Here is a 27,865-nt window from a genome sequence, read left to right on the forward strand (position 1 = left end):
AGTCCTGACACTGATATTTTATTGATTTTTTTTCTCATTTCCATTGTGAACCTTTATCACAGTGTTTGAACGGGCAAACTGTTTTTACCGAAAAGGAAATGGACAACAGTGAGAGATGTTCCGAAGAGTTACCAGCTGGCCGGTCAACACTTAGCAACGCAGGGCAGGGACGTTTCAACAGCAGGGCCACTTTTCAAACAAAACGAGGAGCGGCCGCTTTTACAACCTCTGCGAGAAGTTTCTGTACGTGAGATTCCTTCTCGCTGGTTGAAAAGAATAAACACCGGGCACATTTTATTCTTCTCAGTTGAGGTTGGCTTATTCAGTTGGGAAAGTGTGGTTTCAAAAACAAGGTGGAAAAGATGACACTTAAATCGTAACAGGGGTCACAAAGTCAAAGTTGTCAATGCAATATTTCGTCATTGTTTTCGTTTACTCAGACTAATCATTTGTGACCCTGGTAGGTGGGGTCCAGCATTCAGCTTAGTGACGTGGCTGTATACTGTGCCTCGAAACTTGGATTTGCAGTGAACGGGCGGTTAGGGACAGTGAAATAACGTGATGGAGAAAATGAAACTACTATTCAAGCATCAACTGAAACTGGGGGCCTCTGGAGAATTTTGTTTTCGTTATTTGGAAGGAGAGCGTTTGTTCGACAAACATTCCTTTAGTACAAGTCTGCTGGGCCAGTGCTGCAGAGATGCAGTCTTTCATGAGAATCTCCTGAGGGGCTTTTGAAACACACAGATTCTTCATTTACTGGGGCTGTGATCTTGGGCAAATCAGTCTGGGCTGGAACAATCTCTGGCTCCTTACTTCAGGGGCCCTTTCTCATCCTCCCAACCTAAAATACTTCAGTCCTTAAGGTAAGGATTAACCAGAGTTAATGCAGCTAGAGATCTGAGCACTTCATGGTGACTAGTAGTTGCTTCTGCCGTGCACAGCTCTGCCCTCAGATCTCATAGGAAGATGAGGGTGGGTGTCTGATGATCAATCTTAAGACCTCAAAGACAACGAGAGTGGGGAAAACACTCAGTGCACCTGGTCAGTTTCCCCAGGAAGGCAACAATGAAAAGGGTGGTTAAATTCACCACTGGCCCCTGACTTGCCTCAATCCAGTATCACAACACGCGCTTTCACCCATGTGACAGTACGTTAAGACTTTTTCCTTCCTCCTGGGATTATTTTGTGAAGAAAAGTAAAGCAGTCGATAGCAAACTGCTCTGCTTGAATGGAAACTAGATCATCTTGAACTAAGCGTTGGGATAAAAGTCCCTCTTCTTCTCCTGGCTACTTTCACTCAGTGCAGGTCAAACTGCTCAGGATGAAGAGGATTTTATAAAACTTTATGCTAAAACGTGAGTTCAAAAGATTTATGGGGAAACCAGTGGGCTCATGCTGCAACGCCGCAAGATTAACCTTCGCGTGTGTGCACGGCCTGATTTGAAAAATGGGCATACACGTGCCCATGGGCAGAAGGGTCTTGATAACTGTAATCACAGAGAAACAGAGGAGGCAAATTAAAATAACAAACGAAAAAGAAAGAAAAAGGAAAAGAAAACAAGAAGGAAAGGAAAATACTTTGAAGGCGCTTTTTCCATAGGAAAAAAGTATTTTATTTTTTTAAGAACAAATTCAGTTTGAAACAGATTTGGAATGTGACTTCACGGATTTCATCTTCGGGGGGCTAACTGCAATGTGGAACTAAAGCAGATCAAAAACTTATGACAGGCTATCAAAATAAAACAAAGAAAAGAAAAAATATTTATAACTCAAGCATAATACTGCGTTACTTACAAATTGGACAACGAAATTTTAAATAAATATTCATGGTACATAATTACGGCACAAATATGCAGCAATTTGGCAACCTTTTATACCATTTTGTTTCCTCATTACAGTGCAAAGGGGAATGACACTGCCGTTTAACAAGCTGTAGCTAAATACATTGCAAAATTCAGATTTTATACAAAACATCTTGCTTAGACTTTATAAAAAACCAACATTGCTCTATGTACACAATCTGGGTAAGAAAAGCCATTTCTGTCTTGTTTTCATGTGTATTTTTATTAAAAAGGTGAATAAGGCTACTGTAACACCCCAAATCCATATACAGTAAAATCTGAACCTATTTACAGCATCTTCACTTAAACATTATGGTGCAAATTCCAAAGTCGGATGACTAGGGATGAGAATACAAGGAAGGCATTTACAGTAACTTTCCAAAGCTGAACCAACTTCAAATAAAGGGACAGTTGGTAGATTGTCATATTCTGCACCACACACAAAACAGACGCACAGAACACTGGTCAATTGCTTGCAGGTAACTCTTCAACAATTCATCTGATTTTTCACAGTTTAGCATATACCCAAAATGTAGCCAACCGATGATACACACCTTTGATTTCATTAAAATCAGACTATTTCCCATTTTTTCCCCTTCTTGCCCCTCTCCCCCATCCTAAAGGTAATTTTTGATGGCTCACAAGAAAATCTTGTATGAATGCACGTACAGGAGAGGTTAGGGTGATGGAAAGAATTACATATGTACTGTGGCCGATCACCATGGCAACCTTCCACAGAAATATGATATAGATATATATAATATATATTGTAGATATATATTATACATATATATACACATGTATACCACACACCCACTCACGCATACACACACGCACTTTGGACCAACATCATTTTCAGGTTCAGGAAATAGAGAAGAATTTCTGTGACAACTCATTTTTGCAGGTATTCACTGGAGGTTTGAGAACCTTAAAATGCTGTTGCTACGTTTATTCTTTTCTCCCAATTCAGAAAGCAAAGTGTTACCATAGTAACAGGACTATGTTAAAAGATGTCTATTTTGCATAGCACATAAAAAGTAGGTTTCCTGTTTACTCACTTCTTTTCCCAGAAGGGAGGGGGAGAGGGGAGGGGGAGAGAGGAAGGAAGGGGGTCAGGCTGAACTTTCAGCTGAAACCCCCTCGATGTGACCCGGTGGATTCTAGCGAACACTTCAGCCCACAGGGCAAAGGGAAAACACAGCACAGAAAATAAATGCCGGCACGTCTTGTCATTGTCGAAAACGATGCAGTAACACCGATTTCCTGGTATTTGGGGCTTGCATTTCCTAATCTACGGTGACGCAAGATGCCTTCAGAGGACTGGGTTATTTTTGTGTTTGCTCCCATTATTGTTATTTTTGGAGTGATGTTGTTTTTCCCAGAAGTAGCTGTCCAATTTTTTTTTTTTAAAGCACGGAGCATTGGGACCACTTAATCGCCACAAATGAATTTCCCATCTTCTGGTGTGGATCGTGTGCAATCTTAAAATATATATTAGTAAAAATCTTTCACTTTATATCCCTTGTGTTCTATATATCTATTATAAATACATCCTACCTTCCTTCTCCCCCTCGACATCATAATTTATTTCGGTCCTCGGGACTCTAAGAGGTTTGCCATGTGTGCCTCACCTTGATACAGGGCCCCGAGCTGTGGCCTCGCTCAGTACCTACCCCTTGGCCCTCGCGGCCAGGACAGCACCGCCATAAACCAAAGTGTCCTAAGGCGCAGTGGGGAGGGGAGCGGCGGGGAAGGGGCATTGGGGGGGCCGGGGAGTCTGACCTACCTTTTATATATGAGAATGCCTTAATAACGTCGATGATGATGGAATTACAGCCTGTGTGACCTTTGGCTTTTAAACTTCTAGGTCAGATTTGGCTCTCTGCTAATCTCCTAAATGCTCTCCCTGTGTTGAATAAAATGTGATAAGTATAGCAGCTGAGTCTGCCTTAAACATCACCCAAAGCAGACCGACGACTTTCCTACAGCTTCACCGCTGTACATCCTATTGCCAGTACCACGAGAGTCCTGCCGGTGTCCACCCATCCCTCCAAGCCTGGCCCTCTACCAACAATGCCCCTTTGTTCCACCCAGCGTAGAGGGACTATTTCTTTTTCTTTTTTTCCTGTGCATTGCTCTTTGATAAGAGTGAATTCCTTCAAATGCACCCTAATCTACCGTATGTGTCGTTGTGTCTCCTACTTGCCTCTTAAAATCTTAGCAAAACCAAAGTGCTGTGCTATCTAATTGGAGTTTTCCCTCCCAACTCTGCTTCAGAGGTGGCAGAGCTGAACTGCCTTTGCAGACGGCCTTTCCCCCAGCCCTCCCTCCCGTGAACTCCTCACCTTCCCGGGCTGACAGCCTAGTATCTGACTGGAAGGCTCCTTATTAGCAAACAAAAATTTCTATCCTTGTATCGCCCATTCGGCGGTAGCTGCTGCAAACAGATGAAGCAGGAGACGCCAAACGTTATTAATGTCTCATTAGTGATACGGAGTGTGGCGTGAGAAGAAATCTCATGTGAAGGCCTGCAGCGCCCTGGATGACAGGAGTGTGTGCAACAGTGAGGACTAAAAGCTAGCGCTCTCCGAGAGCCTCACGCGGCCAGAGTCTGTGCGACAAGACAAGTCCGGGGTGCAGCTCGGGGGGGGAAGGGCCACGCCCGAGGCGGAGGACGGCCTTTCCAGGCCCAGCAGCCTGGGGGCCCTGGGACACCTGCCCGGGATGCTCCCGCCCACCGACCGCTCTGTCTCCCCTCGGCTCCTGCGGAGGCCCGAACGCCCGTGGTACCCGGAAGAGGAGAGGGGCGGGGCGCGCGCGGTCCCCACACGCATCTTCCACGCGAGTCTTCCAGCTGCCGGGGCGCATCCTTTGTCACCGCGGCCGAAACGCTACAGACTAGTAAGCTGTCCGACTCCACAGGGCTCTCCCGAGAAGGAGTGTCCCCTCTCCCCGCTGTGCGCCAGTCCGTCGCAGACACAGGGGGCCTCGGACCCTCCGCGGGCGGCAGCGGGACAGTAAGTTTCCTCCGGGAAAGCGAAGGCACCGCCGAGGCTCAGACCTTGTAGTAAATGTTCGCCGGGCTCTGCGGCGGCATCTCCTGGACTATGTACACGGGATGCCCGTAGTCCCCGCTGACCTTCTCGTAGTGAGGGCAGAAGACACTGTCCGCAGTCCTCAGCGGGATGATGATGTCGCTGGGCTCCGAGCCGTTGTTGTTGCCGCCGCGCTTGGGCGTGGCCAGCGTGCTGAGCGACAGCGTGGCCGTGTGCTGCGGCGAGTGCTTGCGGTGCCGTCTCCGGTACTTGAGCAACAGGACCACCAGCGTGATGATGATGACGATGAAGATGATGCACCCTGAAGCAATCCCTGCGAATAAGGCCACTTCGGAACCGAGGATATTGTTCCCAGAATGTCCGGCGCTGTTGCCGTCTGTGCTGGAACCTGCAGGGGGTGGGAAAGAGCAGCCGGAAGAGTCACCGCTCTCGCCGGGGCTGGCCGGCTGCTGGCTGGCCAGAGACTTCCCTGGCAGCTAGACTGGCAAACCAAGCGCCTCGTTCAATAGCTAAATGCAGGGGTAGATTTAGGAGGTTGGGAATTAACAGATACACACTACTATATATAAAAGAGATAACCAACAAGGACCTACTGTAGAGCACCGGGAACTCTACTCAATATTTTGTAATAACTTATAAGGGAAAAGAATCGGAAAAAGAATATATGTGTGTATATATAACTGAATATCTAATATATCTATACATAACCGAATATATATATATATATATATATATATATAAAAATATATAACTGAATCAGTGTGCCGTACACCTGAAACTAACACGGCATTGTAAATCAGTTATACTTCAATTTTAAAAAATAGCTAAATGCAAACGGCAGAAGCCAGCCATCGGGGAGATGGGACTCCAGGTGGGACTTTGATGCTGCTCCCAGACCTCATTGCTTCCCTTCTATACATCATCATCCATCAGCTGCGTGGACAGGTTGTGACAGCCAGCCCTTGATCTTGCCCCACGTCTTAACCCAGGTCAGCCAGCCTGCGGCCACCACCAGGAGGAAGAAGGGAAGTGGCCGATTCTCCAGGTCAGCATCTGCCGCCCAGGCCATGCTGTTCTCGTGCCCTTTCTGGCTACCGTGGCTTCATGGGAATATCCAAACCGCCTGCCTTTAAAGACAAGCCCTGCCGATGGCTGGCTGGAGAGCTTGCAAAGAGGGATGGGGCCTGGGAAAACGTTCAACCCGTAACTCGTTTGTATTATTTGATTTACACTTAAAATATATTTGGAAGGCAGCAGAAAACTCTCACACGGAACAGACTGCCAACCCAAATGTTAAGCACTAAAAAATTGCCTGGCATCATTATATTATCCATTTATCAGTTTGTCATAAGAATTTGACACATCTTGTCATTGAAAGTTAGAAATAACAACTTTCCTCCTTGAAGCTTGGAAAGAGATGGAATATTGCTACAGATGCTAAATTCGCACGACTACCAACTAGGCATGCGGATCCCTAATACGGAACTGCTGACGTCTGCTCAGCGACCACCATATAAAAAATTCATTCCCGTGGTAACAAACACATAGCTGTTTGTTCAAAGACCGCTAAAAAACCGAAGTTAAACGGCAGTCAGTTTTATCCAGTATTCTAAACCTCTGCCAGGAATCCGTTTAATATTTTATTCTACACTGAAAATGTGAAAAAAAATTTTTGACGAAACCACCTGAAAAATGCGGCATTACGCAACATTTTAAGATGTTACCATCTTGAATGTAGAAGAGGATCAATCAGGCTCTCTGTGGATTAGATATAACTAGATGAAGCACTGGTACAGTTATATATACGTTAACACTGGCTTGAAGCTAGGTTTGCAAACAGCACGATAAAGTGTCAGCCAATGAAAACAGCTTTGATCTGAAAGAGCAGTGCTAATAATTGGCACTTACAGCTGATGAATTCTACTCTTTAGAATGTAAGACTTTTGTGGGAATTAATTATTTTATTCTGGTTGAGTAATTGACAACAACTGACCGAGAGCAAAGATTACTGACTGCGGGAGCTACAAGTTCATCCTCCTGGTGCAGAAGTACTTGGACTCTGTTCTACCCGCTGTGATACGAGCAGTGTGGGACACACAGACCTAGGCACACATGGGTCACGCTGCTATACCTGGATTTGGTTTGACAAAAGGACTTGTTGTTGAACTTCTTCCATTTGTACCAGCTTCAAGTTCTGGCCGTCTTGTTGGATCATTATGCCTGGTTGACCCAGCGGAACTCGCATCTATATGAAAAACAAGCGATTACTTACAGCACAGACATCTGATGGGCTCTAGCTTTAGGAGCTGGATCTATATCTCAAGAGGCACAAATAGAAATGAACATAAGATTCTTTATGCAAAGTACTGTGAGATGCAAGAATATAATTTTCCTTTGAAAACAAAATGGTTCTACTAGTTATTTCAGAGGTTTAGATGGTGAGGCCATCTGTGGAAACCGTAGGGATTCTTGCATTTGGCAGGCAGAGCACTGCAGATGACATTTTAATTTAACTGAGTGAGTTGACTGACTACTATCCCAATTTCTAATTAGAAGAATATTTCTTTCTGCACAAGAGGTCATCTCTGTGTGAAAAGGCTCAGTGAACACAAGTCTTCTGTAGTCAAGATGCAGAAATGGGCAAAATGGCAGAAGCTTAGTTTGTATTCTGGATATTTTAATGGTGAACCAAAGAGGTGTTTTGCTTTTAAGAAGGAAAAATATATCTGTAGATACAGACATGGCAATAGACATTGTACCTGGCTGACCTCAACTTTTCCAAGTATCTCCAGTAAAAGAAGTGGGTTGCAACAACTTGAGGAAATCTGTCAGTGGCTCAAGGTGCAGAGAAAAGTTTACTTTGGAAACTAAACTGCAGAGTGAGTGAAGGCGCGTGTGGGCAACGCTGGCGCCATACTAGCTGGGGGCTCGACCAGATCAGTGGCTCCGTGAAGCAGCAGACGGTCTTTACCTTGTCCAACTTTCATGAGGATCTTCATGGCTCTTGTCTGGCACACCCCTCCCTCCTGGTTATCCAGGCCCTCCAAAGACCCATTTGATGTAGCTGATTAAAAATAAAATGGACAAAACAAAAAAATAAAGAAAAAATCAGGAAATCAATAAGCCAAGTTTACATGAACATGAAATGTCTGAAAACAATTTGGAAAATAAGAATTCACCCTTAGTCACAAGTTTTCTTAAAGTATGGGATGCTGAAAGGCAAAACGAAAAAAATAAAGAAATAAAGAAAGATGGATATCGTCCACACTGCCGCACGTATGACCTCTGGTTTCCAATGTACTTAAGTGCCTTCTCCTCCCTTTATAATTAACGGATTTTGTCTGATTCTACAGATGAAAGGGACAGCATCTTCCAAAAACCTGACTATTTTGGAGTTAACCTCCTAAAAGCAGAATAGTAAATACGGTAATTTCAAAACGTGGTAATCATCACACAGCACCTGCTTCCTCTACTATAGATTTCCTGCCTCAAGAACAATTACCTTGATGCTCCCTGTTTGTCAAGCATCCAACTTCTATAAACACTTAGAGAGGAGACTCCCACGCCCCTTTTCTTTCCTCAGCTTTGCTTGAGCTTAAAAGGTTGTACTAGAATGCAAGTCTTCCAATTCTGGAGTTTTCCTCCATCATTTTGTACTCGACCCGAAAGAACGGATGTGTTATTACCACCACCATCGACCTTGGTCAAACTCTTCAACCGAGCTCCCTGGTGCAGAAGAACTCTGAATGCACAGAGGGACTCACAGGTGCCCACTGCTCTCTGAGGGGCCTGGGACGGCTCAGGACCTAAGGTGAGGACTTGGTTCAGGTCCACCAGCTTGATGCCCCTCCCACCGCGAGAAGGAGGAGGAAAGACAGAACATTTGACCATTTTCAGTGTCTGTTTTTTACCAACAGCCTATGCCCTACTCTGTTTCAACCCATTGTTCTATCTCTTTAGGATGGTGAGTTCTCTGAAGAGCGCTGTAACTAAAGCTGTAAAAAGATAGGCTGCCAGGTACCTTGCTGAGGGACAGGATTTAAATTACAGGTCAAGTTCCAGAAGAGAAAAGGAGGTGGGGAGTGAGACGTTTTCATTCCTCCACAGTTCAAGGGGCAGGGAACGTAAATGTTTCATAAACAATTCTGCCAGGTAAATCCTTCTCTACTTTAATTATCAAAGTTTTGTCAACTAACTCTATACTTTTAAAAGCACTGAAAAAGGGACAGATTTCCTGAAAAAAATTCATCCAAAGACATTCTTTTAATGGGCTGTTTGTTTTCCAAATGGTGGGGCAGCAGACAAGTTGGACAAGCATGCATGGAAATATGCATGCTGTGGGTAATTATCTTGGCTGGAAAACAAGGCCAGGATTGACTTGTCTTTGTGTTCTCAAGTTAGCGACTTTTACTTTCTCTGTTTTCCTTAATAATAATCGCTGCCTCTTGTGTGCAAAAATATCTCTTTGCTTATCTGAGTGTTTCCTTAAAGTCCAGCCTCACAATCATATCTCACTCTTCTTCTATTGCTGACACAGAGTTTCTCCTGGGAAACTGGGCAAAAGTTGCCATCAGTTTTTTGTTTTTTAGGGTGAAAAGTAGATAGTATCCTCTTGTAGATTGTTGAGAAAATGTGTGGCAGATAAATTAGAACAAATACCTAAGAACTAACTCTGCATGCTTCTGCGACTCTTAAAAAAAATCTTTTTTTTTTCCCCCATTTTCTCCATCTTCTTTCCCTTTTGTTTCTTCCAAACATGTACCTAAATTTCAAAGTATCCTTTCCTCCTAAAGGCTTAGAACAGTATGGATATCTACAAGCAGGCACTCTTTCTGGCCAATTTCAGAGCAGTGCTATGATCTTCACTTATTCACAGTTTTCTCATCTGATCTTTCTCAAGACGTAGGATATGCTTTTATATAGAAAGAAACAGTGGAAAGCTGATGTCTTTATTTGGCTGACAGTTTCAAAGGTTTAGTTTACTTAATTCAAGTGGAATCTCCATGTTTTCTAATTAATATACACATAAATGCACCCCAATGCAAAGTTCAATGCCTAAGTTTTTCTTGCTAAAAGTTTAACACTAAGTTAACAAATGATAAAAATAAGATCTGAAGGGTGGTACCCAGAAAGAAAAAAGGTGTGTGTGGGGAGGAATATAGATTTACTGAATATTTATTTTAACCTTGAGATAAAAAGGTAAAAGGTTCAGGTCTAAAAGAAAAAAATAAAGGAATATGAGAAAGGACAGACAAGGCATGGCAGAGAACAGTCCCTGGTAAACAGAATTCAGAACTGCATCTGCAGAGGCAGAAACTACAGATGACTTCTGCTTTGTCAGTCTGGAAGTGCAAGAGGTGCACATAATCTGAGTGGCGTTTTCTTTTGATTTTAATGCGTAGGTCAGTGCCTTTTCTGAATACCAATGCCTTCGTGGAGAGCTCCCTTTTGTTTACTCAAAGTGATATCTGAAGAACTCCCAAATGTAAAGAACTCCAAAAGCATTCAAATTAAACTGCAATCTATAATTTAACATCCACAAACTATACATGGTAGGAAGAAAACTGGGTAGTGTGAGATGAAACGGCTTTGCATCTTTCACAGTGGAAACTTTTTTTATGCCTGGGGGAGGAAAAAACCCCTCAAGCCCTGGAGGTGCACAGAAGGCACCTGAAAATGCTGCCTTTGCTGAGTTCTTGGAGGCCGAGGCCACTGCTGGGATGGGGGAGGATGAGGGGAGAAGGGGGAGGGCAGGCCAAGAGGCAGAACTTTGGGAGTGAGGAGGGCTCTTCTGCTGCATTCTGGGCTCTGCATCTTTCCCCTTTAAGTCAGCTTCGAAGGTGCAAAGGCTACTGGAAGATACTGAAAAATTCATTCCTAACATCAAAACAGCATTCCCAATACTTGGCTGCTTAAAGGGGGGCTAAACTTTAAAATTCAGAGGAAATCCCCTGGTGGTCCAGTGGTTAGGACTCGGCGCTCTCACTGCTGGGGCCTGGGGTTCGATCCCTGGCTGGGGAACTAAGATCCCCGAAAGCCGAGTGGTGCAGCCCCCCCACCCCCAAAAAATACGGTTAGATGCTCCGCCAGGAAAGATTTTTGCCCCAAGTTAGGTATGATGTAAGCAGTCAGGGAAAAGCCTGGTTTTTGTTTTTGCTTTTTTTAAACATCTTTCTTGGAGTATAATTGCTTTACAATGGTGTCTTAGTTTCTGCTGTATAACAAAGTTTATCAGCTATACATATACATACATCCCCATATCTCCTCCCTCTTGCGTCTCTCTCCCACCCTACCCATCCCACCCCTCTAGGTGGTCACAGAGCACCCAGCTGATCTCCCTGTGCCATGAGGCTGCTTCCCACTAGCTATCTATTTTACGTTTGGTAGTGTGTATGTGTCCATGCCACTCTCTCACTTCGTCCCAGCTTACCCCTCCCCCTCCCCATGTCCTCAAGTCCATTCTCTACGTCTGCGTCTTTATTCCTGTCCTGCCCCTAGGTTCATCAGAACCTTTTTTTTTTTAGATTCCATATATATGTGTTAGCGTACGGTATTTGTTTTTCTCTTTCTGACTTACTTCACTCTGTATGAGAGGCCCTAGGTCCATCCACCTCACTACAGATAACTTGATTTCGGAAAACCCTGTTTCAAGATGTGAGCACCAACGGAAACTTCAGAAGGTCAACTTCATAGCAAGTTCAATTATAAAATAACTCAGAGTAACTTCAACTTACTTTATATTTGATCTCCTAGTAAAAATTAATGTCTCTTCCCCACGATCTGCTTAACATGGAGAGTAGAGAGCGTGGGCCTAACGCTAGAGCTGCCTGCCCACCTCACCACCTTGAGAAATGGCGCAGCTCAAAGTCTTCTGTCCTCATGGCGCCTCTTTACTGGCAGCGAATTCTGCAATAAAGCCTCAAGATTAATATTCTGATTTCTGCTGCAACAGCCAGTCATCAAGAAGCTTTAAAAGCCTTAGTGGCTGACTTTGGAATACAACAAGAAATTGCTAATGCTTGGGAACAAAATCTACCTCCATTTCAGGAGACGGTTTTGCAATTATTCTTATTGTTGATTTGAATGTATTGGGAATTTTTAACTTGGAGAAAGTAAAAACAAACGGTTAACCTCATTCTACTTAGCTTTCCTTTGCGTCTCTCTAGCAGCATCATCTAATGCCACCACAATCACAGTATTACTGTACTAACTGTATGAAACTGCATTTAATCATTTAGAGATAGAAAAACTAACACTGCTATATCTAAGCTTTTAGTGCCGGGCCTTTTTTTTTCCTTGGTCCAGGGAAAAAATAGACTTTATAAAATTAAAAATTACTAGAAAAGTGTATCTAGTTAGAAAAGAGGTTTAATAAAGATACATGGGCATTTTATAGCGTGCTTTTAAAAGCTTTTGCTTCAGGGATCTAACTGCATGTAGTGAGTGCACTGAAATCACTAGATTGTTCCCCCAGGGCCTGATTTTAAGTGGGTGGAGATCATCGCTCAGCAAAAAGTACCCTGAGTTCACAATGCCTAAAAGTTCTCTTCACATCCGAAAACTACTCCGCCAACATCCGGGCGTTCCCATTTATTTGTACACGAACTTATCTACAGTGTGCTGGTTATCTGAGTAGAAAAAAGAAGAACCAGTGGGCAAAGCAGACTGAAAGGGCAGGAATATTTCTGGCTGTGTTTTTTAGACTGTGCCCACGGAGAGGAAGTCCTATCGCATTTTAATGCGTCTTCATTTGGTTGTTACTGCTCTGCACACCAGAAAGGGTAAGCTGCTGCCTTGGATCTTGGCTGTTTTTATTTCAGTCTATCACTTCGGTAGTCAGATGGAGAATTAACTGCTGGATGTGTGCCGAAATATGGGTCCCATGCACAAAGAGGTTAGGAATGAGGGCAGCAGAAAAAAATTCTACAGAGTAAATGCATCCCTATGAAGGAGTATTCTTAGGTTATCATGGAAAGAATGAAACATCAAAATATACTATTGAGGACATTTTATACTATTTTACTTATTTGTTTATTTTTTTATTTGTCTGTGTGACACGGCATGTGGGATCTTAGCTCCCCGACCAGGGATCAAACCCGTACCCCCTGCGTTGGAAGTGTGGAGTCTTAACCACTGGACCGCCAGGGAAGTCGCTATACTAAATGTGGCTTACTGGGATGGGGCTGGGATGGGGTGGGGGGTTGATGGACACTCCAAAGCAAATAGTTTTTGTGAAGTTCATCAAAGAGGTCCACCAAAGAGACACAGATAATAAGCATACAGGGTCAGGCAAATGAGAGAGTTCAATTTTTTAGTAAGAATGAAAACTTTGTGTTCATATAAACTGCACATGACAAAATTTGCTCTTATTTGATTACACAACAAAGAGCATTTTATGAAAATCCTCTATCATCTTCTTGGCACTATTCTTGTCCATCATGTCATCATACGCTGGCCCTGCTAATTCTGATTTCTTAGGGCAGCCTTTCAACACATCAGTCTCCTGAAACTCAACTCAAGAACTAGAAGAACTAGATGCCTATTACCTGGCAAACTGAGGAAATAAAAGAAGCAGAACCAAGTGAGAAACGTGAAAAGTAAAGCCATGACATTAAAATAAATATGACACATAAACTAGGTTACTGTTTTCTTCTAGCAGGGCTGACAAATTTTGAGTGTCTAAAAACAAAAAATTAACTGAGGTATGTAAGTTGAAAACCAGAAGGCTGATAAAAATATAACTACCTAATGTGAATATAGAACTCAGGAAGCTAAGATCTACCCTACTTCACACCCTGACACGAATTCAAATTCAAAATATATGATGCACATTCAAAAAATGTACTAAAGAGACAGGAATTCAATTTCTAGAACTCAGTGTAGTTCAATGCCTTGGGTATCACGGTTATCCTTTAAGATACCAACTTAGAAGAAAAATTCTAACCATGGAAATGACAACAACCCCTGACTGCCAAAAATAAATGCCCTTTTCTTTAATTAATAAAAACTTCTGAAGCAAAAACATCTGTATAATGTGCCGAAAGGACGATGAAAAAAATCACTTCTTCTAACTTCTTCCTTTTTATATGCTTTTCTCTGTGGATTTATAGTCAAAGAAATGAGACTATACCACCATGATTTTCCAAAGGCCTCACTATTTTACTTGGTGTAATATCAAAAAAAGTTCAGCAGTATTTCAACACATACGGCAGTTTATCCCAGAATGCCTGATCTTAGAGTAAAAGTTTTATAGATTCTTCTTAAAATGGCCGCGATTTGACAAAAGAAAAATACAAAGGAAGTTACAGGATGTGTGTGTTTTTCACCCAAGGAAACAGTGTTCCAGAACAATGGGATGAATCACCTGAACTAAACCCACATCATTCTGGTTGTGTTTTGAAATTTGAAAGCAGTAAGTCAGGCATTAAGAGGTAACAACTAGCTTAGCCCCAGTGACTTCTTTACAGCACAATTAAGTAGTTTCTCCACTAGACAGAACGATTTGGAAAAATGAGTTAAAAAACCAGAGTCACAATTTAGCCCATCCTTCCATATTAAAATATGAGTAAAGATACCAAGTATCCCGTGTAAATGGATGTTCTCGAATAAAATGGTATAATATTATTTCCTCAATGTTAAATGCTCACCATGAGCAATGATAGGATATTTTACTGACAGCTTAGAAATGAGAGTTTTGAGAAATGTAACCTTGAAACACTTTTGTAAACTGCTTTTGTTTCTGTATTCACTGAAAGATTGGATGACATATTACTTTGCCACCTTCACTCTTTTGGGAAGAGGGAAGATACAAAGATACAAAGAACTGAGTCTAAAGGTGCCAATATATGTTAGTATATTTCCTATCTCCCGTGTTATGCGAGACTTGGACGTTGAGGGAGGTCAGCCTATAGAGAGAACGGTAGTAAACACCATCCCTAGAACATAAGAAATTCCATCACAGCTTACTCATTAAACCTCTTCACCATTAAGAAGTGTATACAAAAATTAAGGTAGTGACAATCACTGAAGATGCTAAGAGTCATAGTCATCTTTGACGAGACAGTCCTGAAAAGCCACTGACTATATACAACCAGAGTGGAAAAGAACAGGTGGTAAATGTGAGTGTGCAAGAATGCACACACAGCAGGGATATGTCAGTGACAGAAATACCTTCCAGGCCCAGTGGGTGCTCTGACACTTTCCTGAGAAAGATCAAATAGGCCTGGTAATAAATCACCTGGCCCCTCTTTTTACAAGAGGCATGCTTAAACACACGAGATCATTTATGAGTGGCTTACTTTCTTTCCCCTCAAAATATTGCTTGCAACACCTTGATGTCTTGATTTTTCATAAATTCTGTTGCGGGAAAACATCCTTTTCTGAGTCTAAAATTTTATTGCTACAAGTTATGATGATTTATGCAGGTAGAATCTCTCATTAGGCAAGAAAAATTTTCAACAAGATTTCATTAGAAAACTTTACATCTAGCGTGCTTTCAGGGAGTTAATCTTAGTGTCACAATGATTCAGAATGAATTGTGAGAATGTGATAGTCAATGGTTAAAGCATAATTTACCTTTATACATGAGAGGCAACCTTAATATGGGCTGAAACCTACTAAGGAAGAAGAATCATGTTTTAAAAATAGGGGGCCAGATGACCACTTCAATATAATGACCAAACTCACGTTAAAAAAAAAAAAAGAATGATGTCAGAGTTCTAAAGATAAAAGATAATTCCCTATTGTCTATATTAGCTTTACTTAAGCATTCTGATTTTTTTTTAAATATGAGACGTCCTGGTCAAGAGATAGTGATAACATCTAATAAAAATATTCTGAGCCATGAAAATACATGTGTTCGCATGAATTATTTCTAGCCCATCCCGAGTTTTTGACGGTCTTCATCATTGACATATCTTTGTGGAGATGTGGAAATGTCTAGAGAGCGAAGGGTCAGAGTGAAAAGTTCACAGTGGGGAGGGCACACATCCCAGAAGCCTCGTGCTCAGTCTGCTGTCACTAATCGCCTGCAATGATATTAATGACCCAGTAATTGGGAGACCGCGGCACTGAAGTGGAAAACCTCCATCTGAGGCAGAGTTCACCTCTGGGTGGTAGGGCTTCACCAGTGACTGAATTAATGTTTGCTGACAGCTTAGAACATAACACTGTAGATGAGAAAATGCACCACTCTGATGGCATAATAGCTTAGATGGACATGATGTTATTTGCTTTGACCATCTAGAGACCAGTGGTAACCCCGGTAAAGTGCCCTGTCTGAATTTGCCCTACACATGAACCTAATTCCGTTCAGGGGATGTGTTCTATGCTCCAAGAAGGCAGAGCAATTTTCCACATGTTTGCTTCAATAAAAGAATACCTTCATCTCCTGGTTTAACATCAGGAACAAGGAAACTGGGTTACTCCACTAATGCAGAAAGCCATTTGCAAAGCAGGACTGTCTTTTAGCAACACACAGCCTAGCTCCTCTGTGAAGTGATCAGTTACGCTCCTGACAGAGGTTCTGCCTGTCCATCCATCTGCCCATCCATCCATCTATACATTTATCCACTCATCCATCCATCCACCCATCTACCCATGCATCCATCCCTCCCTCCCTCCTTCCATCCATCCACCTGTCCACTCATCCACCCAGCCACCCATCCACCCACACAAACTGTAGCACTTGTATACTTGGCTAAGGAAATTTGAAGTTTCTTACTACCTCTTTTGTACATTTGAGAGATTTTTATTATTTTTAATTTTACTATTTAGCCACTTCCCATTGAGGGGCTCAAAGTACATTTGACCCTTGAACAACATGGGGGTTAGGGGCACCAACCCCTACCTAGTCGAAAATCCGAGTACAATTTATAGTCAGCCCTCCGTTCCCGCAGTTATTCCATATCCACGGATTCAACCAACAGCAGACAGTGCAGTGCTGGAGGATTTACTACTGAAAAAAATCTGCATGTAAGTGGACCCAAGCAGCTCAAACCTGTGCTGTTCAAGGGTCAATCGTACTCGATAAAACACAAAGCACAGTCTTATTGATGAAATGGAATTGATTGATAGTAGCTCTAAAAAGAAAAAAGAAAATTCAGGAGACCCGACAAATTTCTATTACAGCCACCATTAACCAATGGCCCTTTCTCCTTTCCTACTGCTCTGTAGAATTTCTTAGGTCAACTTTGGGGCCCATGACTGAAGTTAGTTATACGTTACAACAAAGGACAGGGCCTCTGGCCCAACACGTCTGATACAAACACAGAGTTGTCTGATATCCAGTTCGAGTAGCATCCTTGCATTGCTACGTATGCACTATGTATGTACATATGCTCTCTTGACTGTCACTATGTATGTGACGTGTATGTACTCGTACTCTCTTTACCATACTCTGTAAGTAGTGTGCTTTGGACTAGACCATCTTTCCTCTTGCTTTGTGTACATGTATATGCTTGGTGACCCAGGAGACACTGTCATAAACTAATGACGTTGGTCTAAGGGTCTGACAACCCGGTTTGAGTTCTGCCCCTGACATTTCAATGGCTGTGTGAACTGTACTAAACTACTCACACTTTCCAAGTTCTGTTTTCTCACAGTGATAAAAATTCCTCTGTCACCTGTCCTTTGAGACTGTAAAGTGACAGTCTCAAAGAGTGTGTGAGGCCATAACACTTCCCTCTAAGTGATCAAACACCCAGCCTGAGATTTCAGACCGTTAGGAACAAACGTGGGACTCTTAAAAACTATATAAATAAGTTTTCGCCAAGTAATCTTTTCATGTCTGTCTAATGCCTCTTGGCTACTTCTTAAAGTACTTTATTTTGCTTTAAATTTTGATGATAAATATTTAAAGGCTATTAAGAAAGAACTCATTCTCATGCTTGTACAAAGACGTCTCCAGGACTGTTCAGTTATTTATAAGTCTAAGTAAACTTTGCAAAAGCTATAAATACAGGTGCTAGAGATATTAAGATGTATTTTATGAAACAGTAAAGGCAGTTTTACTCTGAGCGATTCCTAAATAATCCTTTTTTTCCAAGGAATCGCCTTCATTTCTCATCTGCTCTTATTTTACATAGGAGGTTTTCAGTCTCTCCCCATTGCTTTAAGAACCAGTCATCTTGTCCGTTCATGAGTTATTTTGGGAATAAGGAACAGTGCTCACAGGGCAATCTCTGTCTAGCTTTAAATGAGATAAGCTGTCACTACTGCCTAGGTGACGCAGTTGAATATGAACAGAGTCTCAATCTACAATAGCCTAATCCTCCTAAACCCTGACAGATACGGGATAAATACCCCAATGACCGTGACTCCATCAGACCCTCGAGCCAGAAGCTTCTCAGCACAAGCTGCAACTGAGCAGAAGTTGAGATTTTATTCCTTAAAGTATAAAGAATTTAAGCTGTATTCATATTAAATTGAACAAGGAGCTTTACTGATATACTCTAGGAGAGAGCCTTCAGTATGGTCAGAAAAGGATTTTATGTTAAGTTAAAAAATAATAGAAATTCGGGGGACTTCCCTGGTGGTCCAGTGGTTAAGACTCCGTGCTCCCACTGCAGGGGGTGCGGGTTCAGTCCCTGGTCAGGGAACTAAAATCCCACAAGCTGCGTGGCACGGCTGAAAAAAAAAAAAAAAGAAAAAGAAAAAGAAATGATGCTTTTCATTACCAGACTAGTGAAATGATGTAGTGTCCCAGCTTGTCTCAGTGACAAGGCAACCCTGACATGTACGTTTTTCTCTAAAAGAATATTTATACTACATTGGAATGTTGCTGAAATGATCAATAATAATAAGCCTTTCCTTTGTGTAACAAGGAGCAGAGAAAAGGCCCTGGCAAGGCTGGTGAGATGGTAAGTGGGGGATGATTATATGTGTAGAACCCTCCTCCCAGTCTGTCTCTTTTGAGACTTAGGGAGGATCTGCTAACAAGCTTGGGCAATTCCACCAACAAAAAAATCCATAAATGCGTGTTTCTTGGTAAGGAAAGCCCAAGGACAAAAGAACTTTTATAACACTCCAAAAAGACAAAAAAGAGGGAAGATCTTATAATTAAGTTACGCAGCATTACTGAAACTTGGACGATCACTGGAATTTCATTTTGTGGACGGCATTTCAAATAAGTGACACTTTTTGAGCCCATCTTCCCCGCCCGCCAGCTCTCAGGAGAGCCCAGGCTGTCTCACATCAGCCCCCCACCTCGCCTCCCCACAAAGAGACCCTCAGTTGTCCTTATTTGGTGCCAGCCATGGAGGCAAGCACTTTACATACATCACCCCATCTAAATGCACATCATCCCCAGCTGACAGATGAGGAGACTGAGGCAGACTGGGTAAGTTACTTGCCGAAGGACATTCAAGAACCCAGATCTGCTTGACTTGGGACTCTCAGCTAACTACCATGTTCATCTGTCGCTCTAAGTGCTGTGTGTGTGTATCCTCCAAACACCCAAGATTCTGATGACCATTCTATTACAAAGCCAACCATCGTAGGTTAAAAATAAAAATGTGTTTAAATGCTTGAATTCACCAATGGTATGCAAGGTATCGAACGTAAATCCCCACCTCAAAGCCAGATAAGTGACAGGCTGATGTTGTCACGACCTTGAACTTGATGATGTTTAGTGATGGAAATGTAGATTTTGCTACCTTTATCACATAAATAATTCATCTATCAAAGCACATAATCACGTTACAGAGGCCACACATATATTCTAAAATAAATCTAGGGCTTCCCTGGTGGTGCAGTGGTTAAGAATCCACCTGCCACCGCAGGGGACACGGGTTCGAGCCCTGGTCTGGGAAGATCCCACATGCCGCGGAGCAACTAAGCCCGTGTGCCACAACTACTGAGCCTGTACTCTAGAGCCCGTGCACCACAACTACTGAAGACCGTGCGCCTAGAGCCCGTGCTCCACAACAAGAGAAGCCACCGCAATGAGAAGCCCATGCACTGCAACAAAGAGTAGCACTCCACTCACCACAACTGGAGAAAGCCCGCGCGCAGCAATGAAGACCCAACGCAGCCCAAAATAAATAAAATTTAAAAAAATAATTAAAAAAAAGATATCTATATGTAAAAGTATATTTGAAACCTCCCATAACCATTTTGCTAGGGAAAGGGCTTACAGTACATTCAGTATATTTTAGTGCCACTTGCTACACTTACTCCCAGAAATAAGTAAATCAAAAACAGAAAAGAAAAACACAAACAAAAAAAGGAAAACAAACACTCAACAAAAATACAGGAATGGAATCTGCTGTTCTTCTGTTTTGATTCTTTAAGAATAGTGTTTCCTTATATTTGTGTGCAAGCATTTTAATTTATTTTGCATTTTTGCTCAGAAGTGGAGTTGATGTCTGAAAAACAGCAAAGCTGACTGAGGAGTTTCCTAATTTTATATGCTCTGATAAAATTTTTTTTAAAAATTGCTTTGGAGAATGAAACCAGTGAAGGGCCTAAGAAATGGTGACTCATTCAAATTCATTCAGTGTTTCTCAAGGAAGACTTTCCCAGGCAAGGAAAGCAAGGAGTGGCTTTTGGAAGGACCACTGTGAACACAGCAGGGTGTAGTTTCAGAGCAACGTTTAATCGAACAGGCATTAGAAATGATGACTTTTAGACTATTCCACAAATCCATGTCTTGGCTACAGATTTGAGGTAAAATAATGTAAAAAACCACACAAAGCTAAATTGGGAGGTGCCTCGGGCATAAGGTGTTCTTTCCAACAGCTGGGCTGTGCCCATCGTTCACTTAAAAAGTATCCACACAGTGGCATTCATTTTCATCCATCTCTGACTCACATGATGTTGGTAGTGTGATGAAAACCTCTTTGTAGGTATTTTGCAAGGTTTTATGCTGAGGCTGGATGACCAAGCCATGGAACCTTCGTAAGGGCAGATATTGCAAAGGGCCTCCACACCAGAATTTCTGACTCATTCAGCTCCGGGTTATCACTTCTAAAAAGAAACTGGAAACCAAGCACAGAAAGTGTCTACAAGAAAAGCTTTTGACACAATTATGTATGAAGGCTGAGAACACAGTTAGGAATGCTTGCCTTGTATTAACTGGTGTGTTTTTCTAAGACAGAGCTTCCCTTGACAATGGGCCACTTCAGAACAGATAGTTATTTTATAAACTTAAAAAAATTTTTAAAGACATGATCAAAACAACTGTAGATTATATAAAATGTTTACTTTCTTTTTAAGGCAATTAAGAATCTGAATGTAATGACAAACAGACCAAATGGTTGTAACATCCCCACCTCTGGATCATTTAATATTAGGAGATTTTATTATGCAAATTAAACCCAAGTCTAATGACTGAAACAGGTCACCTGAAAAAGTCAATTCTCAACATTAAGAAAACCCATATATATCATTTTGCCACATGTCAAAGCACATAATCATCTAGGAGAAAAACTAATGAGGATGCATGTCATTTTGTCGTGTCATTTCCTAGGGGAATTTAGTGGATACTCCGTAGGTTTAAAAGTACACTCCCAATTTAAAAGTAATGTTGACTTCTAGAACTTAAAAGTGTGATGCCTGTATTTTAAACCTGGTAACACTACAGATCAAATTCAATGTCTTTAAAGAGTTTACAGCAGATCCTGTCCATTCAACTGGAGAAGAGCCACCCTGACGAGAGATCCCATACTGGATGTGTATGTCTAACCATAAAACGGTTTGGAACTAGAGACTTCCATCGTTAGCCAGAATAACAACAACAACAACAACAGTAAAAGCAGTTTCTAGAGAAGAAATCAAAATTCAAAGGAATGAAGTGACTTTCTCGTTAAGCTCACACAGCACGACTAGAACCCAGGTCTCTGGGGTCCTGGCCCAGTACTCCTGGAATCAGTTCATCTAGGGAATGACCGAACAACATCAATTCCAAGTCAGTCCATTGGCAACTTGGACTGTTCCCCTCTGGGGTTATGAAGCACTGCCCCAAACTATCACTTCTCTTCTTCCCTCCTATGGAAAGAAACCAGGACACAATAACGATGCTGTTCATACTAATACTCTTGGTTATGAAGGTGCTTACTAGCTAGACAGGAGGATTTGGAGTCAAACACATGTCATATACTTTGTAGCAACTCAAAAATACCAACATTGTTAACTCTCTCAAAGTTGAAGTGGTGATTGGCAGTGTTACGGGCAGTGTTCCATCATGCCGCCTAGTGTAGCACTGTTTTAAGTGGGGTGTGACTCTGTGTGTATGTGTGAGTGATCACTGGCTGTGGAAAGCACTCTCTGAAAAATCTCTTAATTGTCTGGGTGTTTGATTCTCGAAGAAGCAATGGAAAGTCAGCATTAACTTTTTCCAACTCTTTTGAGAGTTGTGCTTCTCATCCTTCATTTCCCTTTCAGGGAAAGCTGTCCATCCATTGGCTTTGCTGGAGGATGGGTGGGAAACGGGGCCTGCGTTTCCCGAAGTATCTGAAGTGTCTTCCTATGTCTGTGACGTGGCGCAAGTCTTTCAACTCTGTGCTCTGAGTCTCCCTGGGCTCCCGGCCACCCTCTGAGCTCTGGGCCCTTCCCCACCCAGCCTGTAACAACCACCCAACCAGCAGCATTCAAACTTGAAACCCTCATCTCTATTTTCAGAACAATTCTTGTATCCCGGGCTACCACGTGCTTTTCCGGGTGTGGTGGCTTACCTCCCTGAAGAGCCAGTCGGGAGCCAGGGCTGCAGGTGCAGTTTTAGAGACGTATTTCACTCTGAGGAACATCTATCTTCAGGCACCCCCTCGTCCTTTTCCCCACCCTATTCAGGGGTCTTAACCTGCTTAATGAATTCAGTAGGGTGGGTCCCTATAAATGCTATGCTAAAAACATCCTGGTAAACAGTCCTACTTAAAAAGACTTTTTTTAAGACACCGTTGGACTTCCAAAAGCTTAAGGTTTCCATTTATTTTGTCTAATGACTATTTTATATTTTCAAAGATTTCCCTCTTACTTCATACACTTTACCACCCCATCTGCTTGTCCCAGCCCTCAAAGTGCTTTTATTTTCATTTCATGATCATTGTGCTTTAAAATCTATAATTCACCACTTTCTCTTTTTGTTACTTATTCTCACTAAGCCATTCTATGTGTATCACGTTGGTTTAAAACTACGTTTTCAGCCTCTGTGGCATTTCAGGTTCACAGCAAAGAACAAGGATTAGACGGCTATGATCACCTTTGTTTTAATTACTAATGAGTGTATATTGTTGAGTATTTAATAAGTAGTCAATGAATTATTGCTTTTGCACTCTCAAGAGCAGCTAGGAGGTAGAGAAAGCCAGCGTTTCAACCTGATCACCCAGAGATGGGAGAGCACACCCAGCAGACAGCAGCTCAGTACCTCTGACGACCTCAGTACCTCATGACGAGTGAGTGCAGACTCCCACCAAAGAAACCAAGAAAAACCATTTCATTGCTTGCCTGATGTGAACAGCTAGCTATCCTAGTCACCCAGACTGCACTCAGACAGACCCTGGGCCTGGAACAATCCTAACTCTGTGCCAACTGGTGACCTGCACCCAGTAGGCATGTGTTTCATCAGATTTCACAGCCTCAGGAGTGAACAGTAGCTCAGATAGGACCCAAAGGATACACAGTATCTGTTCCTAAAACCATGTGTCAAATTATTGTATAGGTAGATAAAAAAGTAATTCATGGAACAAACCCAAGTTTTTTTCTTATTCTTCCAAACCTGGTTTTAATGGCGCCCATGTACTAGTGTGGGTTGCCTGTAACTCCCATTCTTGGAACTACAAGCTCCATGAGGAACGGGTACCACTTTACCATCTTGTTCACTGTTGAACCCCTAGCATTTATGCAGTTTCTGGCACAGAGTAAATACTAAATGAATGAGTGAATGGATGGATGGATGGATGGATGGATGAATGGATGGATGAAGAGAAAAGTCATTGCACAAGATTCACCTATCAAAATCTCACCAATGGTTCTTAAAAATGGTTTTGTCAGTAGAGATGCTGAATATATTCATATATATCCGCTTATTTCAATACTACAAAAACTCTAGGAGGCGTTTTCTCTTTGGGTATCTATGTTAATGAGGAGTACTAGTACAGGGGTCCCTCATTCAATTAGGGCTTCTTTAAAAAACTTTTCAGCAAAGATTCCCACCCAATTGTTTGTCACAGTAATAATTTTAAGGAAACAAAAATTGATACAAACCTATTTAGCTTATCCTAATTTCTATAACATAAATGAATAGAATTATACTTACATATAATGTAATAATCTCTGTTCTTCTGAAATTCTAGACCCCAGAGGTTAGGGCTGAATTCTTGGAACTTGATAGTGAATTTTACATCTTGGTCTGGTCTGGCACAGTTGAGGAGAGGCGTATTTTCCTTCTTAATAGTGCATCTGTCTGCTTGGTCTTTATCCACCATATAAACTTTATAATATTCATACTGGCCAACAGTTTTAGAGTCCACTTTGGGGCAAATAATATCCAATTTGTCTCCTATCTGTGGGTATAGAACCAGTCCTTGTCCAGGCAGAAATCTAAAAGCATAAAAAAAAAAAGCGCCACTGAGTTGATAAAAAAGTAACAGTATTAATGATAATGACAATATGGCCAGAGAACATCAAGAATTCCAAACCACAATTTTATAGAGCCACACTTTTATTGACCAAACATATCTGAGTTCAGATCAGCATGGGATGAATGTATTTAGGAATTAAGCTTTAAAGAAAAAAAAAAATAAGAAAAAAAAGAAACCACATTCCTGACTTTACCCAGTAGGATCAAGGCAACCTACTGACATTTCTTTACCGCCCCCTCGCTTGTAATATTTCAGTGCTCCTTTGTGTAACTTCACAATGACTTTTCCTTGGTGGTGAGTCAGACCTTCCCATCTGCTCATTATTTTTTAACCACTGGCAGCCTCAGTTTATTGGGCACGCCACAGAAAGAGGGTAGCAATTCCAGGGAGCAGTGGATGCGCTAAGACTTTGTTGTTCTGTTAGTTTCCATTTGCTGTTGATGCTAATTAACAGACAAGTTTCATCAAGAATGTTTCAAATTACTTATCATAATTAGTCAGTCACTGATCAAATAATGGTTTTTTTATTACCCCAAACAAAAGAAACATCTTGCAAACCCATAAAAAAACAACCAGAAATAATTAGCTGGAGTATTGATTCAGCTGCAAGATGAAAAGTCCTCGACTGGGGAAGACAGCAACTACTGTCCCTGTCCTTGCCCCACAAACCTTTTTTCCCCCCTCCCTTGAGATGTATTTGCTCCAGTTAATTCTTAGAAGCAAATCTTTAGAACCCAAACCACTGACACACTATATCCCCTTGGTGCTCACAGACCACAGCGCCCTCCTTCCCTTTCTCTTTTCTCCCAGCCATGCTGCGGAAAGATCTTTCCTAATGGGGAGTTTCTCGGAGAAACTGAAACAAGAGCTTCGTAACGAACATCCTTCGACAAGTGCTAACACTAAAAACACACTTAGAAATCCCCTCTTGTTCCTTCCGAAGGAGCCAAGCCTGCAGGCTCATTAAAATATTGAAGCCGGAGAACAAAGCATCACGTCTGAGTCCTTCCAATCCAACCTCTTATTGAACCAGGGAGGCCCACCAGCCATGACGATGAATGGGTCATAATTCAGAGAGAGAGGAGAGAGAGGGAGGGAGGGAGGGAGAGAGAGAGACAGACAGACAGACATGGTGAGAGAGACAGACAGACAGACACGGGGTGGGGGGGGAGAGAGAGAGAGAGACAGACTCGGTGAAAGAGAGATAGACAGACAGACATGGTGAGAGAGAGAGACAGACACGGTGAGAGAGAGACAGACGGACAGACACGGGGGGGGGGGAGAGAGAGAGAGAGAGAGAGAGAGGGAGAGACAGACTCGGTGAGAGAGAGACAGACACGGGGGTGGGGGGGGAGAGACAGAGATTGAGATTGAGAGAGAGAGAGAGAGAGAGAGAGAGGGAGGGAGGGAGGGAGAGAAAACCAGGATGACGGGCATCGCCAATTTCAAATTGATACTGAGGGAACAGATGATGATGAATGTTAATGAACGGTATTAATTTTTCTGAAAAGTGCATGAGGTTGATTATGAAGCATCATAGAACATAACAGAAATTACATTACAGATTTATATTAAAAACCAATACTCTTTATGGCAGGGAAAAAAAATACATGTTGAACACAGTGGCTTGTCACTCTTCCTTGGGAATGTGTTCTTTTACAATCCCAAAGGGAGGGCGGCCCCCTTTCTTTCTTATTTTTTTTTAAACTGAGCTTGCTAAAGCAAGGATATATGACATATATTAAAAAAAAAAAGTTGAAAAAGTGAATGAGAATCACCTAACAAAATCTTTCTGTGAAATAGAACTCAAAATGACTATTTTTTATAATAATGACAAATTTCAGACCATCATGTGTGCACCCTTATAGGATTCTCTAGAACTGTTGACAAATGTAGATCACCACTTAGTAAGAGCCTCTCTGTGAACTTCTTGGCCGTTTCTGCAGTTTTCTGGGGAGGCGCATGGGAAATTCAACTCCAGGGGACTGAAGGCCTCCGGGGTCTTCTCCCTGCCCCCCCGAAGGCCAGTGGTCTCCATCATCTTTGTGGTTGAAACACAGCTCTGGTTTCTGATGAACAGACTGAAGGACTGAATCTGAATGTCTGAGGCTTAAGTCTTTGCCCCACGCCCCCGTGCCTCAGTGATTCTGCTGGGCTTGGGAAGCAGGGGCAAAGTGCCTGGCAGTCGACGTAAGTTAGATATGGTTACAAGGCTCACCCTCCTGACACATCCTTCTCCTCATGTTTTATTCCTCGACCTTCTTAGGAAATCTTCACTGCACCCGAGAACCAGAGGCCAGCTCCTGTCTGGGGTTTCCCACCCCCGTTCCAAACATCTTCTCTCCTAAACCGGCTTCTGTACCAGCCGACACAGAGCAAGCCCCACGTTAGCTGTAGTGAAAAGTATTCCTGAATCACAACAGAAGTCTGCAGCCTGGACACCGGTACCTGCCTCTTCTCAGCTCTGATCTCCACACTGAGCGAGTTTCACCCTGGACCACCTCCTCCGGGAGCCCATCCAGGCTTCAGACATCAGGATCCTGAGCAGCCAGATGGGTCCATCCTCTTGTCCATCAGTTCATTCCTTTAAGAGAATGCATCAGACCTGCCCTCACCCCCAAGCTGTGTATCATCTTTGCGCATCTTAGAATTCTCCCACATCTCGCCTACGTCTGAAGCTGGGCTCACCAAGCTCTTCCTTCATTCAAAATGCTCCCAAGATCCCGTCTCCTTCACGAAGATTATTTTTTCCTGCTTAACCAAAGACTCACTGTTGATTTCCTCCCTGCCCATGTGAGAACCTCATGACTCTCTCTTCACTCACCAAATCCCAGTTCTAGTTTTTGCTGGGGCTGATGGGGTCAAGTCAAGAACAGAGGACACATGGGCTGGTTTGGCTACAAGGATCTCTGCACTTCAGTCTGTATTTTCAGAAGGTACTAATCACTCAAAAAGCTTTAACCGTCAGTGACAGAGGAGCAATGTATGCGGAGGGGTCAACCCATGGGATGGCTTTTCAAAATAAAAGAGAAAGAGAGGAATCTCAATTTCAATAAGCGTATTTGATACACATAAAAAGTGAATCCCGATAAAACCCACTATTCCTAATGCTTTGAAAAGCATTAGCTCACTTTTCAGAAGACACTGTGGCAAAAAGTTAGGCAAGGATTTGCTCCTTCACTGTGAAAAATGGTTTCAAGAGAACAAACGTATGGACACCAAGGGGGGAAAGCGGGGGCAGCAGGGGTGGGATGAATTGGGAGATTGGGGTTGACATATATACACTGATAGCTGTAAAATAGATAACTAAAAACAAAAATTTTTTTTTGCTTCCTTATTTAAATCCATATAAAAGAACCCAATATTGGAGTGCTTTAGAGGTTTACTT

At 42.4% G+C, this 27,865-nt stretch overlaps 1 protein-coding gene and 1 long non-coding RNA gene across 2 annotated transcripts in view; one reads left to right on the forward strand and one right to left on the reverse strand.

Annotated features, from left to right (window-relative positions):
- Positions 1-4,309: 4,309 nt before the first annotated feature.
- Positions 4,310-27,865, reverse strand: part of EFNB2 (ephrin B2) — a 43,411-nt gene continuing 19,855 nt past the window's right edge. The window contains exons 2-5 of the mRNA XM_004313156.4: positions 24,153-24,436; positions 7,872-7,964; positions 7,032-7,145; positions 4,310-5,288 (exon numbers count right to left, since the gene is read on the reverse strand). Of these exons, the coding sequence (XP_004313204.1) occupies positions 4,900-5,288; positions 7,032-7,145; positions 7,872-7,964; positions 24,153-24,436 (880 nt within the window). The 3' untranslated portion in view covers positions 4,310-4,899. The remainder of the gene's footprint in view (positions 5,289-7,031; positions 7,146-7,871; positions 7,965-24,152; positions 24,437-27,865) is intronic.
- Positions 8,548-13,954, forward strand: LOC141277072 (uncharacterized). Its single transcript, XR_012327774.1, has 3 exons — positions 8,548-8,711; positions 12,603-12,681; positions 13,379-13,954. It is a non-coding gene; the product is annotated as an uncharacterized lncRNA (long non-coding RNA).

Source organism: Tursiops truncatus, chromosome 18 (assembly GCF_011762595.2).
Source record: "Tursiops truncatus isolate mTurTru1 chromosome 18, mTurTru1.mat.Y, whole genome shotgun sequence".
Taxonomy (NCBI): domain Eukaryota; kingdom Metazoa; phylum Chordata; class Mammalia; order Artiodactyla; family Delphinidae; genus Tursiops; species Tursiops truncatus.